We start from the raw sequence: 15886 nt of genomic DNA on the forward strand, positions 1-15886 counted from the left end.
AAATCTGTTATAGAGCCGAGAGGGCTGAAGCATAAGTTTGAGCAGCAGTGCTGCTAAAGAGAGCCAGGTGGCTTGGTATTTCTGATTGAACTTACATTGTTGCTGTGGAAAGCTGAAACCCCTGTGTGGGCAACACTTCTGTTATCGGACATTTTCTTTCTTTAATAAAAGTGGGCCGACAAGCCCTTAAAACTGCGTATCTGGCGTGGACTCGGCTCACTGGTAAGCTCTACCTTTAAGCTAAACCAACCCCCGATGTTACAACAGAAATAGACATGTAGGAATACTAGCAGAATCCTTGCATTAAAAAGGTTACAGCAACAAAACTATCAGTACAAGCATAAACGCTGCCTTATAAGTCCAAAGAGAAAATCTCATACAATACAAAGAGAAGAAAACAAATATCCGTGTACCTCTAATAACCACATACAATTCAGCACTAGAAGGAATGAGAGGGATAATGAAATAGATGAAACCTATCATAACCCTGAAATGAATATTCCAACAACCCCCAGTGCTGACCTTCAGGCAACCACCCAACCTCATACATACATCAATCAGCAGGAAGCTTCATTCTGAGGACAGGGACTGAAAAAAGGGAACAAAACCTTGCAACAATAAATGCTGCAAACTGTGCATCTACATAAATATATTAAACATTGTCACACAAACAAAAGGAACCTTCAGTATTACAGAATCATACAGCTTGGCCTCCAGTAATGTAGTAATGCAGCATGTGAAAGCATGGATCATACATTGGTGAGACAGGGCAGAAGTTACAAAAACAGAATGAATGTTTATAGATAATGTAACGTAATCCTCCCCCACACTCTGCTTGAGTGTTTCCGCCATATACCACTTCCTCCAGTCTGAAGATAGATATCAGATATTATAGCTGCATACTGCAATCAAGAATGAGGTAGAACTTGTTTGGCTGCAAAGCTGGAACAGGTTTATTTGAACAAACTAACACATAATATAAACCCCACAGGAGGACCTCCCCCTCCTGATCATATTACCCTAACAATACAAACTGTACATAGGAATATAATTAGAACAACAGACATATACTATAAGCATTATGTTAAGTAGCCACCTAGATGACTCAGAGGTTTCATTCTAGGTCAGATTTGCTGACTTCTACAGTACTGAATACAGCGTACTGGACAATACACAATATTAAAAGTATAAACACAACCCACAATGGTTTGCTTAGCAGACAGACAAAAGGTGAGTTAATTAGCACAATTAAAAAGGGTTATAGACCCTTAGGAAGCACACTAGACCTACATGTATAAAACACATTATAGCAGGCAACCCCCAGACAGGTGGCTTGCTGATGACATAAACATCTACTATGAGTCAGATAGTGTGGAGCAGTCCTTGTTGGAAATGTGGCATCTAGGCCCTTAACATGGACCCCAGGCTTAGAGTCCCAAAGTTTATGTGTCTTTGTGTCTTGGAGAGACATGGACTTGAATACAACTAACAAGACCACTTCACGGATCTCCCAGGCATACACCATCCAAAGAGTAGTGTTCCCTTAAAAGCCAGGGCCCATAGTCATTCGGTAAGAGGCTTGCTCCCAGTCCTCTTTAAAAGCCCCTGTCCCAGCTAGGTATGTCACACTTCTCCCCTATCAAAAGTCAACTAACAAGGTCCCAGACCTCCACCTGGTCTGGACATGCAGAGTGAACTCACATAGTCAGTCTGCATGATCTCCATTCTTGGCTGCAAGGAATAGTGCAAGGAATAGTTGTTGTCAGTAAGTGTGGGGCTGAGGTCATTGACTCTCTGTCCAGTTGCTAGCGCTTCAGCTGGATGGTTTTTAACATTCCAGGGCTCGGTCTGCTGCTGGGGAGAGGGGCCGATCATCCCAGCTTCCTGAAGCTGTGGAGGCACAGTAGGTGCTAGGCAGAGGCCAGCGGCGCTCTGCCCTGTTGCCAGCGATTCAGCTGGGAGTAGAAGCTTCACTACATCAGCTTGTCGCTGGAGAGGGGGGTCGACTGCCCCAGCACCCTGGAACTCTACCATTTTTGCCGGTGCTGGGCAGAGGTTGGTAGCACTCTGCCCCATTGTCAGCACTTCTGCTGGGGATTCCACATCATCCGCTTTGGCTAACCGTTGGGGCAGAAGGCCAGCTTCCTCCACTTCCAGACTGTGTATCTGCTGCTGGGGAGGAAGGATGACCTCCATCTCTCCCAAACTGTGTATCCACCATTGGGGAGATAAGGTTGCTTTCTCTTCTGTTCCCTCGTCTGGCTGCTGGGATGACATTTCTCTGTCACTGTCTCCCAGGTGCACAAATCCTGGCTGGGGAGTGAAGACAATTTCCTCCATTCTGTCTGACTGCTGGAAATGGAAGACGACAACCTTGTCTCCCTTCTCCCCCTGGATCCTGATCTGCTGCTAGGAAGTGACTGTCTCTTTCTCACCATGGGCCTCTCAAACCGCTGCAGATGTGGGGCAGAGGTCTTTGACCCTCTGTACAGTTGCCAGGGATTCAGCTGGAGAAGTTTCTTGGAACTCCACAACTGCTGCTGGCAGGAAATCCCATGTCCCTGTCAGTGTTGTGGGAAAAAGGCTGACTGCCTCTTCTATCAGGAAGGATGAATCTGTTATTGGTGCTGGGCAGAGTTCAGTGATGTTCTGCCCCGATGCCAGCTCTTCTGCTGGAAGCTCACCTGGTTGTTCTTTTCAGCTGAAAAGTTGATTAAATCACTAGTCTCAGGACTTGCTGAAAATCCAGGACATGGGTTGGCGGCACTTGGGCCCTTTGCCAGGTGACTCATAATCCATAACATCCTCAGATGAAAAATCAATTAAATCCATACATTCTGTGATCTGTAGCTGGAGAGATGAGCCGACTGATTCATCTCCCATTACCCTCTTCTGGTTGCTGGACAGACGCATTCCTCCATCCAAGATCGTCCAATGCAGAAACAGGATCGTCAAGGTCAGTCAGTACTTGCTGCATCAGCCATAACACCTCCGCATTAATATGCCTCATTGACGACTCTTCAGCCAGGATTTCAGAGTTGTCAGCTGGTATTTCCTGATAGGTCCAGGCAAAGGGAACTCAGACCTGCTGCTGAGCAGAATCTAGCAGCCATCTGTAGGCGATCTTCAGCTCCAATTCCTCATTGGCTAGACACTCCAAAAGTGCCCAGAGAACTTCTGGGACATTTAGCTTCCGTTCTCTGTATTCCAAGATTTTCTCAAAATGCCACTCCAAATCACTCCCAAAGTCAGGGTTCTCAGACAGCCTCTCTAATAACAGCCCCAGACTGCCGTAGCCAAAGCCTTCTGTTGGGGTACCATCCGCTGTCCATGGGCACACTTGGGCTACATACCAGCAGAGGGCTCTGTAGCTCTCCTCCAACCGCATCTCTGCCTGGACCAGCCTGGTTAACTCAGCTTTCCATTTTTTGTGCAGTTGTTTCCCCAAAAACACCATTCGCATTTCGTACTGTGACCAGTACCTTTCCTGGAAGTAGAGAATTTTTCCCTGGTGTTGTTGCTCACGGGCTAGCACATTCTTGCAGAGTTCCCAGTGGACAGAATCATACCATCCTAGCAGGGCCTGCTCTGACACTGGTCTTCTGTGCTGTATCCGCATCTCTCGCAACCTCCTTCCGAATTCCACTTCCATGGTGGCTGGTATCTGTATCTCTCCTCTCCTGCTATTCGGACCTTGAATCCAGGTGAAGGTTTGAATGTCCCAGACTGCAGGAAGCATCTCACTGCTTGCCACCAATGAAACAACATCGTCCCCCACACTCCGCTTGAGTGCTTACATCATATACCACTTCCTCCAGTCTAAAGATAGATGTCAGATATTCTAGCTGCATATTGCAACCAAGAACTAGGCAGGACTCATTTGGCTGCAAAGCTGGAACATATTTATTTGAACAAACTAACACAGAACATATACACCACAGGAAGACATTCCCCTCCTGATCATATTACCCTAACAATACAAATTGTGCACAGGAATATTAGAACAACAGACATATACTATAAACATTACGTTAATTAGCCACCTGGATGACTCAGAGGTTTCATTTTAGATCAGACTTGCCAACTTCTACAATACTGAATACAGTGTACTGGACAATACACATTATTATAAACACAACCCACAATGGTTTGCTTAACAGACAGACAAAAGGAGTGTTAATTAGCACAATTAACAATGGGTGAAAGACCCTTACAGTAGGAGACACACTAGACCTACTTGCAATAAACACATTATAGCAGGCAACCCCCAGACAAGTGGCTTGCTGATGACATCAACATCTGCTATGAGTCCCATAGTGTGTAGCAGTCCTTGCTGGAAATGTGGTATCTAGGCCCTTAGCTTGGACCCTGGGCTTAGAGTCCCAGAGTCTGTGTGTCTTGGGGAGACATGGACTTGAATCCAAAATAACAAGACCACTCCACGGATCCCCCAGGCATACACCTTCCAAAGAGTAGTGTTACCTTAAATGCCAGGGCCCATAGTCAGTGGGTAAGAGGCTTGCTCCCAGTCTTTTCCAAAAGCCCCTGTCCTGGCTAGGTCTGTCACAGACACAATAAAAGAACATAAAGAAGAGGATTACTGTGCAGATATGGAACATCATTTCCCACAACCAGACCATTCTATGGAAGACCTGGAAGTTTTGGTTCCTAAATGGACTTTTTAAAAAATACTCAGGAAACGAAAACCTTTAAACTGTGAATAATAATTCTGTATGAGGAAAAGGTAATGGTCTGAATGTGGAGCACAGTATTTTAAATGACCACCACACAGTTTTATGACAATTCTCATCTTTGTGATTTTTCCAATGCTCCTCTGTACTGCTTGGATATTAGAAGAAGGGAGGGATTCCCCCAATAGCCTGAAAATGTAACTGTTGTGCAAAAAAACAAATGTGCTCAACTGTGATGTTGCAACTGCGCTAATATGGCTACAATGTCCTTCACCTTCTCTTCCCATAAAACACTTTTCAAGCCCTTGCTGCACCTCCCTCTCTATCCCTCTCCTCGTTTGAAGCTCACTGTATTCCTCTCTTTTCTCCAGTTTCTCTGCACTGTTATTTATTTGCCTCTGCAACTGGTGTCACTCTTCCTTGATGAATTTTCTGCCCAGCTACCTTATTTTCTTTTCTTTGAAATGCCCAATATCATTCTTGGTGACTTTAACATCCCTAATAATATTTATACCCCAGCTACCTCCCAACTCCTCAACCCGACCTCTGTCTTTGGACTAACACAATAGACACACACTTCTGCACTCCATGCAACTTCCCAAACACCCATTTACCTCTCTCTGGCCATAATCTTATCAGTTTCTTACGCTCCATATCTTTACCCCCTATCCCTTCTAGAAGCAAACCTGCAGAAATCTTCACCACTTTAGCCCTTCTCTTATCTACAATACAACCGACCACTTTTATAACCCAAATAGGACTTATCAATCCAGAGAGTGCTGGAAGTCAGTCCTCTCTAGCCAGACTACCCTGGAAGATTTCACCCAACATGGATGAGAACCCCTGAGTACTCAACAATGTCTTCAAAATGTCCCTTTTAAAGGGACCACAACTCAAATACTGGGGGAATATACCTGCCATCCATGACACATTCCTGGTGTCCTGTACACCCCCCATCCATACTACAGCAAACCCATAGAAATCTTCACCACTTTAGCCTTTCTCTTATCTACTCTGCAACCAAATACCTTTTATTACCAAATCTTACCCCTATCCTGCCCTGACCTTGCCAATTCTGTTTACAATAGCTAAGTCTCACCATCCCTGGAACAGGATGGGGGGAGGGGGTTAGGATTTGTCTGAAAATAGGCTTTAGGGTCAAAACTAATATCTTTCTTGTATAAGTTCTGGATCAGCTTCCCCAGTGTAACTCACCTTGTCTCCTTTCCATGATATTCGCTCTGGTTCTAGTGTAAGTTGCTGACCCTCTGAAAGAGACCCATCAAAGTGACCCACATACATCCAATCAGTGATATTTCTCTCATTAATTCTTGTAATCCAATTTACAATGTCCAGTGGGTGGGGCAGTTCTTCTTTATCATTAAAAATCATGACCTTGCCATTCGGATCCTTGTACTGGACTTCTTTTACATAGCGGGACAGCTTAAAAAATAACAGAAATGATTATAGGTAACAAGTATATCCACCTACAGACCAGAAGATTTGCCTCCTTAATGACCAGGCCATTTGTGCCATTTATGGCACTGCGTCGCTTTAACTGACAATTGCGCGGTCCTGCAACGTTGTACAAAAACAAAATTGACGTCTTTTTTCTCCCATAAATAGAGCTTTCTTTTTTGTTTTAAATAAATATTTTTTACTTTTTGCTGTAATAAATATCCCAAAAATGTTTTTAAAATCAAATTTCTTCAATCGCCCCCCCGTCATGCAGCGGGGGAGCCGGGGCATTTAAAGGGCCGACGTACAGCTATGACGGTTTGCGGAATCGTGCCAACCTGCTGCAGTATAATGACGGCGGCTGGTCAGCAAGTGGATATAGAACATTTAATAATTTATTGATTATAGATTGTTTATCGAGTTATATCTTATTTAGAGAATGCCATTGGGATGAGATGACCTGTTTGCTGAGCACTTATAATCAGATATATTTTATTGGGACTATTTATAAACAATTTACTTTGAAAATGGGAACGTTCCAGAGATAAATAATTCTACCCCTTTACAATACACTGGCTCAGCCTCATCTTGGATATACAGTTCAGTTTTGGTCACCAATCATTAGGAAAGATGTCGATGAATTAGAAAGAGACCACTCAGCTTAGTCCAGCAAAGAGACTGCCCAGCCCAGCAAAGAGACTACCCAGCAAAGAGACTGTCCAGTCCAGCAAAGAGACTACTAAACAAAGAGACCATCCATCCCAGCAAAGAGACCGCCCAGCAAAGAGACCGTCCAACTTAGTCCAGCAAAAAGACTGCCCAGCTTAGGCCTGCAACTCACATGGACCAAAGCATGCATCCCCATATATTGAGCAAAGAGACATTCCTAAATGTGCAGCAGAGAGACATTCCCAGCAAAGAGACCTCCAGCAAAAAGGCCACCCAGCATAGTCCAGCAAAGAGACCGCTTAGCCCAGCAAAGAGACTGTCAGCAAAAAGACCGCCGAGATTAGTCCAGCAAAGAGACCGCCCAGATTAGTCCAGCAAAGAGACCGCCCAGATTAGTCCAGCAAAGAGACCACCCACATTAGTCCAGCAAAGAGACCGCCCAGATTAGTCCAGGAAAGAGACTGCCCAGTAAACAGTGCCCAGGAAAGAGACTGCCCAGCAAACAGTGCCCAGGGAAAAAGACTGCCCAGCAAACAGTGCCCAGGGAAAGAGACTGCCCAGCAAAGAGACTGCCCAGATTAGTCCAGCAAAGAGACCGCCCAGATTAGTCCAGCAAAGAGACCGCCCAGATTAGTCCAGCAAAGAGACCACCCACATTAGTCCAGCAAAGAGACCGCCCAGATTAGTCCAGGAAAGAGACTGCCCAGTAAACAGTGCCCAGGAAAGAGACTGCCCAGCAAACAGTGCCCAGGGAAAAAGACTGCCCAGCAAACAGTGCCCAGGGAAAGAGACTGCCCAGCAAAGAGACTGCCCAGATTAGTCCAGCAAAGAGACCACCCAGATTAGTCCAGCAAAGAGACCGCCCAGCAAAGAGACTGCCCAACTTAGTCCAGCAAAGAGACTGCCCAGCAAAGAGTGCCCAGGAAAGAGAGTGCCCAGCAAACAGTGCCCATGGAAAGAGAGTGCCCAGCAAACAGTGCCCAGGGAAAGAGACTGCCCAGCAAACAGTGCCCAGGGAAAAAGACTGCCCAGTCAGGAGACCACACAGCACAACCCCATTAAGCATGAATTTTTTTTACAACACACCTGGGGCTAGTGAGGAGGTGTAGGAGGAAGACCGCCTGACAGGATACTTACCATCACTATCCACATCCGACACATGGCACCAATCCGATCTCCTGCACAGCACTGAGTGGCGGGGCAGAGCCGCGGAGTACAGATCACTCCGCCTTCTTCTCTCACAAGCTCCGTTCAATCCTTCGGGGCAGTGCGCAGCAGGAGGAGGCAGGACAGCCATCGGAAGTTTTGGGGCCCCTTACACAGCTTTATGCCTGGGCCACCAACATTCCCCAGGGCCCACCCAATGGCAGTCCTACTGAATCCGCTCACTGACCATCCCAGTGAGACATCATCCGCATCTTCCTCCACAATGTAACTCTTATCCTCATCCCCACCCAGAATCATTTACCTCACGCTCCAAGAGCAGGATGGGTGATTCTGTGTGGGGATGAGGATGATGGAGAGGGATGGATGATGACCGGGGTGGGGATGAGGGAGAGGGATGGATGATCTGGTGTGGGGATGAGGGTGATGGAGAAGGATGGATGATCCGGGGTGGGGATGATGGAGAGGGATGGATGATCTGGGGTGGGGATGAGGATGATGGAGAGAGGGATGGATGATCCGGGATGGGGATGATGGAGACTGATGGATGATCCAGGGTGGGGATGAGGATGATGGAGAGGGATGGATGATCTGGGGTGGGGATGATGGAGAGGGATGGACGATCCGGGGTGGGGATGATGGAGAGGGATGGACGATCCGGGGTGGGGATGATAGAGAGGGATGGATGATCCGGGGTTGGGATGAGGATGATAGAGAGGGATGGATGATCCGGGGTGGGGATGAGGATGATGGGGAGGGATGGATGATCCGGGGTGGGGATGAGGATGATGGAGAGGGATGGATGATCCGGGGAGGAGATGAGGAAGATGGAGAGGGATGGATGGTCCAGGGTGGGGATGATGGAGAGGGATGGATGATCCGGGGTGGGGATGAGGATGATGGAGAGGGATGGATGATCCGGGGAGGGGATGATGGAGAGGGATGGATGATCTGGGGTGGGGATGATGGAGAGGGATGGATGATCCGGGGTGGGGATGAGGATGATAGAGAGGGATGGATGATCCGGGGTGGGGATGAGGATGATGGAGAGGGATGGATGATCCAGGGTGTGGATGAGGATGATGGAGAGGGATGGATGATCCAGGGTGGGGATGAGGATGATGGAGAGGGATGGATGATCTGGGGTGGGGATGATGGAGAGGGATGGATGATCCGGGGTGGGGATGATGGAGAGGGATGGATGATCCGAGGTGGGGATGATGAAGAGGGATGGATAATCTGGGGTGGGGATGAGGATGATGGAGAGGGATGGATGATCCGGGGTGGGGATGATGGAGAGGGATGGATGATCCGGGGTGGGGATGATGGAGAGGGATGAATGATCCGAGGTGGGGATGATGAAGAGGGATGGATAATCTGGGGTGGGGATGAGGATGATGGAGAGGAATGGATGATCCGGGGTGGGGATGAGGATGATGGAGAGGGATGGATAATCCGAGGTGGGGATGATGGAGAGGGATGGATGATCCGAGGTGGGGATGATGAAGAGGGATGGATAATCTGGGGTGGGGATGAGGATGATGGAGAGGGATTGATGATCCGGGGTGGGGATGATGGAGAGGGATGGATGATCCGGGGTGGGGATGATGGAGAGGGATGAATGATCCGAGGTGGGGATGATGAAGAGGGATGGATAATCTGGGGTGGGGATGAGGATGATGGAGAGGAATGGATGATCCGGGGTGGGGATGAGGATGATGGAGAGGGATGGATAATCCGAGGTGGGGATGATGGAGAGGGATGGATGATCCGGGCTGGGAAAGGGGATGATGGACAGAGATCGATGATCCAGGGTGGGGATGATGGAGAGGGATGGATGATCTGGGGTGGGGATGATGAAGAGGGATGGATGGTCAAGGGTGGGGATGATGGAGAGGGATGGATGATCCGGGGTGGGGATGAGGATGATGGAGAGGAATGGATGATCCGGGGTGGGGATGATGGAGAGGGATGGATAATCCGGGGTGGGGATGATGGAGAGGGATGGATGATCCAAGGTGGGGATGATGAAGAGGGATGGATAATCTGGGGTGGGATGAGGATGATGGAGAGGGATTGATGATCCGGGGTGGGGATGTTGGAGAGGGATGGATGATCCGGGGTGGGGATGATGGAGAGGGATGGATGATCCGGGGTGGGGATGATGGAGAGGGATGGATGATCCGGGGTGGGGATGATGGAGAGGGATGGATAATCTGGGGCGGGGATGAGGATGATGGAGAGGAATGGATGATCCGGGGTGGGGATGAGGATGATGGAGAGGGATGGATAATCCGAGGTGGGGATGATGGAGAGGGATGGATGATCCGGGGTGGGGATGATGGAGAGGGATGGATAATCTGGGGTGGGGATGAGGATGATGGGGAGGGATGGATGATCCGGGGAGGAGATGAGGAAGATGTAGAGGGATGGATGGTCCAGGGTGGGGATGATGGAGAGGGATGGATGATCCGGGGTGGGGATGAGGATGATGGAGAGGGATGGATGATCCGGGGAGGGGATGATGGAGAGGGATGGATGATCTGGGGTGGGGATGATGGAGAGGGATGGATGATCCGGGGTGGGGATGAGGATGATGGAGAGGGATGGATGATCCAGGGTGTGGATGAGGATGATGGAGAGGGATGGATGATCCAGGGTGGGGATGAGGATGATGGAGAGGGATGGATGATCTGGGGTGGGGATGATGGAGAGGGATGGATAATCCGGGGTGGGGATGAGGATGATGGAGAGGGATTGATGATCCGGGGTGGGGATGATGGAGAGGGATGGATGATCCGGGGTGGGGATGATGGAGAGGGATGAATGATCCGAGGTGGGGATGATGAAGAGGGATGGATAATCTGGGGTGGGGATGAGGATGATGGAGAGGAATGGATGATCCGGGGTGGGGATGAGGATGATGGAGAGGGATGGATAATCCGAGGTGGGGATGATGGAGAGGGATGGATGATCCGGGCTGGGAAAGGGGATGATGGACAGAGATCGATGATCCAGGGTGGGGATGATGGAGAGGGATGGATGATCTGGGGTGGGGATGATGAAGAGGGATGGATGGTCAAGGGTGGGGATGATGGAGAGGGATGGATGATCCGGGGTGGGGATGAGGATGATGGAGAGGAATGGATGATCCGGAGTGGGGATGATGGAGAGGGATGGATAATCCGGGGTGGGGATGATGGAGAGGGATGGATGATCCAAGGTGGGGATGATGAAGAGGGATGGATAATCTGGGGTGGGGATGAGGATGATGGAGAGGGATTGATGATCCGGGGTGGGGATGATGGAGAGGGATGGATGATCCGGGGTGGGGATGATGGAGAGGGATGGATGATCCGGGGTGGGGATGATGGAGAGGGATGGATAATCTGGGGCGGGGATGAGGATGATGGAGAGGAATGGATGATCCGGGGTGGGGATGAGGATGATGGAGAGGGATGGATAATCCGAGGTGGGGATGATGGAGAGGGATGGATAATCTGGGGTGGGGATGAGGATGATGGAGAGGGATAGATAATCCGGGGTGGGGATGAGGATCAGGGAGAGGGATGGATAATCTGGGGTGGGGATGAGGATGATGGAGAGGGATGGATAATCCGGGGTGGGGATGAGGATGATGGAGAGGGATGGATAATCCGGGGTGGGGATGAGGATCATGGAGAGGGATGGATAATCCGGGGTGGGGATGAGGATGATGGAGAGGGATAGATGATCTGGGGTGAGGATGAGGATAATGGAGAGGGATGGATGATCCGGGGTGGGGATGAGGATGATGGAGAGGGATGGATGATCCGGGGTGGGGATGAGGATGATGGAGAGGGATGGATGATCTGGGGTGGGGATGATGGAGATGGATGGATGATCCGGGGTGGGGATGATGGAGAGGGATGGATGGTCCGGGGTGGGGATGAGGATGATGCAGAGGGATGGATGATCCGGGGTGGGGATGAGGATGATGAAGAGGGATGGATGGTCGGGGGTGGGGATGATGGAGAGGGATGGATAATCTGGGGAGGGAAGAGGATGATGGAGAGGGATGGATAATCCAGGGTGGGGATGAGGATGATGAAGAGGGATGGATGATCCAGGATGGGGATGAGGATGATGGAGAGGGTTGTATGATCCAGGGTGGGGAAGATGGAGACTGATGCATGATCTGGGGTGGGGATGAGGATAATGGGGAGTAATGGATGATTCGGGGTGGGGATGAGGATGATGGAGAGGGATGAATGGTCCAGGGTGGGGATGATGGAGAGGGATGGATGATCCGGGGTGGGGATGAGGATGATGGACAGGGATCGATGATCCAGGGTGGGGATGATGAAGAGGGATGGATGATCCGGGATGAGGATGATGGAGAGGGATGGATGATCCGGGGTGGGGATGATGGAGAGGGATGGATGATCCGGGGTGGGGATGAGGATGATGGACAGGGATCGATGATCCAGGGTGGGGATGATGAAGAGGGATGGATGATCCGGGATGAGGATGATGGAGAGGGATGGATGAACCGGGGTGGGGATGAGGATGATAGAGAGGGATGGATGATCTGGGGTGGGGATGATGGAGAGGGATGGATGATCCGGGGTGGGGATGATGGAGGGGGATGGATGATCCGGGGTGGGGATGAGGATGATGGAGAGAGGGATGGATGATCTTTGTGGGGATGAGGATGATGGAGAGGGATGGATAATCCGGGGTGGGGATGAGGATGATGGAGAGGGATGGATGATCTGGGGTGGGGATGAAGGAGAGGCATGGATGACCTGGGGTGGGGATGATGGAGAGGGATGGATAATCCGGTGTGGGGATCAGGATGATGGAGAGGGATAAGGATGATGCAGATCCAGGTTGGGGATGAGGATGATGGAGAGGGATGGATGATCCGGGGTGAGGATGAGGATGCTGGAGAGGGATGGATGATCCGATGTGGGGATGATGGAGAGGGATGGATAATCCAGGGTGGGGATGAGGATGATGAAGAGGGATGGATGATCCAGGATGGGGATGAGGATGATGGAGAGGGATGGATGATCCGGGGTGGGGATGATGGAGTTGGATGGATGATCCGGGGTGGTGATGAAGGTGATGGAGAGGGATGGATGATCCAGGGTTGGGATGAGAATGACAGAGTGGGATGGATGATCCACGGTGGGGATGATGGAGAGGGATGAATGATCCAGGGTTGGGATGAGGATGATGGAGAGGAATGGATGATCCGGGGTGGGGATGAGGATGATGGAGAGAGGGATGGATGATCCGGGGTGGTGATGAGGGTGATGGAGTGGGATGGATGATCCGGGGTGGGGATGAGGATGATGGAGAGGGATGGATGGATGATCCGGGGTGGGGATGAGGATGATGGAGAGGGATGGATGATCCGGGGTGGGGATGAGGATGATGGAGAGGGATGGATGATCCGGGGATGAGGATGATGGAGAGGGATGGATGATCCGGGGTGGGGATGAGGATGATGGAGAGGGATGGATGATCCGGGGTGGGAATGATTGAGAGGGATGGATGATCCGGGGTGGGGATGATGGAGAGGGATAGATGATCCGGGCTGGGGATGATGGAGACTGATGGATGACCTGGGGTGGGGATGAGGATGACGGAGAGGGATGGATGATCCGGGGTGGGGATGAGGATGATGGAGAGGGATGGATGATCCGGGGTGGGGTGGGGATGATGGAGAGGGATGGATGATCTGGGGTGGGGAAGAGAATGATGGAGAGGGATGGATGATCCGGGGTGGGGAAGATGGAGACTAATGGATTATCCGGGGTGGGGATGAGGATGATGAACAGGGATGAATGATCCAGGGTTGGGATGAGGATGATAGAGAAGGATGGATGATCTGGGGTGGGGATGATGGAGAGGGATGGATGATCCGGGGTGGGGAAGAGAATGATGGAGAGGGATGAATGATCCGGGGTGGGGAAGATGGAGACTGATGGATTATCCGGGGTGGGGATGAGGATGATGAACAGGGATGAATTGTACCAGGGTTGGGATGAGGATGATAGAGAAGGATGGATGATCTGGGGTGGGGATGAGGATGATGGAGAGGGATGGATGATCCGGGGTGGGGATGATGGAGAGGGATGAATAATCCGGAGTGGGGATGAGGATGATGGAGAGGGATGGATGATCCGGGGTGGGGAGGAGGATGATGGAGAGGGATGGATGATCCCAGGTGGGGATGAGGATGATAGAGAGGGAAGGATGATCTAGGGTGGGGATGATGGAGAGGGATGGATGGATGATCCGGGGTGGGGATGAGGATGATGGGGAGGGATGGATGATCCGGGGTGGGGATGAGGATGATGGAGAGGGATGGATGATCCGGGGTGGGGATGATGGAGAGGGATGAATAATCCGGAGTGGGGATGAGGATGATGGAGAGGGATGGATGATCCGGGTTGGGGAGGAGGATGATGGAGAGGGATGGATGATCCCAGGTGGGGATGAGGATGATAGAGAGGGAAGGATGATCTAGGGTGGGGATGATGGAGAGGGATGGATGGATGATCCGGGGTGGGGATGAGGATGATGGGGAGGGATGGATGATCCGGGGTGGGGATGAGGATGATGGAGAGGGATGGATGATCCAGGGTGGGGAGGATGGAGAGGGATGAATAATCCGGGGAGGGGATGAGGATGATGGAGAGGGATGGATGATCTAGGGTGGGGATGATGGAGAGGGATGGATGATCCGGCGTGGGGATGAGGATGATAGAGAGGGATGGATGATCTGAGGTGGGGATGATGGAGATTGATGGATGGATGATCCGGGGTGGGAATGAGGATGATGGAGAAGGATGGATGATCCGGGTTGGGTGTGAGGATAATGGAGAGGGATGGATGATCCGGGGTGGGGATGAGGATGATGGAGAGGGATGGATGATCCGGGGTGGGGATGAGGATGATGGAAAGGGATGGATGATCTGGGGTGGGGATGAAGATGATGGAGAGGGATGATTGATCGGGGGGGGGGGTGATGGAGAGGGATGGATGATCCAGGGTGGTGATGAGGATGATGGAGAGGGATGGATGATTCGGGGTGGTGATGAGGATGATGGAGAGGGATGGATGATCCGGGGTGGGGAGGAGGATGATGGAGAGGGATGGATGATCCGGGGTGGTGATGAGGATGATGGAGAGGGATGGATGATCCGGGGTGGGGAGGAGGATGATGGAGAGGGATGGATGATCCGGGGTGGGGATGAGGAAGAGAGATGGATGATCCGGGGTGGGGATGATGGAGACTGATGGATGATCTGGGGAGGGGATGAGAATGATGGAGAGGGATGGATGATCCGGGGTGGGGATGAGGATGATGGAGAGGGATGGATGATCCGGGGTGGGGATGAGGATGATAGAGAGGGATGGATGATGCAGGGGGAGATAATGGAGAGGGATGGATGATCCGGGGTGGGGATGAGGGTGATGGAGAGGGATGGATGATCCGGGGTGGGGATGAGGATGATAGAGAGGGATGGATGATCCAGGGTGGGGATGAGGATGATGGAGAGGGATGGATGATCCGGGGTGGGGATGAGGAAGAGAGATGGATGATCCGGGGTGGGGATGATGGAGACTGATGGATGATCTGGGGAGGGGATGAGAATGATGGAGAGGGATGGATGATCCGGGGTGGGGATGAGGATGATGGAGAGGGATGGATGATCCAGGGTGGGGATGAGGATGATGGAGAGGGATGGATGATCCGGGGTGGGGATGATGGAGAGGGATGGATGGTCCAGGGTGGGGATGATGGAGAGGGATGGATGATCGGGGGGTGGGGATGAGGATGATGGGGAGGGATGGATGATCCGGGGTGGGGATGAGGATGATGGAGAGGGATGGATGATCCGGGGTGG

General features: G+C 51.0%; 1 protein-coding gene across 1 annotated transcript in view; it reads right to left on the reverse strand.

The window, feature by feature from the left end:
• LOC141121538 (vomeronasal type-2 receptor 26-like) overlaps positions 1–15886 on the reverse strand; it is a 61353-nt gene that overhangs the window by 18358 nt on the left and 27109 nt on the right. The window contains exon 5 of the mRNA XM_073611159.1: positions 2685–2805. Within this exon, the coding sequence (XP_073467260.1) occupies positions 2685–2805 (121 nt within the window). The remainder of the gene's footprint in view (positions 1–2684; positions 2806–15886) is intronic.

Source organism: Aquarana catesbeiana, unplaced genomic scaffold (assembly GCF_042186555.1).
Source record: "Aquarana catesbeiana isolate 2022-GZ unplaced genomic scaffold, ASM4218655v1 unanchor224, whole genome shotgun sequence".
In the NCBI taxonomy this organism is placed as follows: domain Eukaryota; kingdom Metazoa; phylum Chordata; class Amphibia; order Anura; family Ranidae; genus Aquarana; species Aquarana catesbeiana.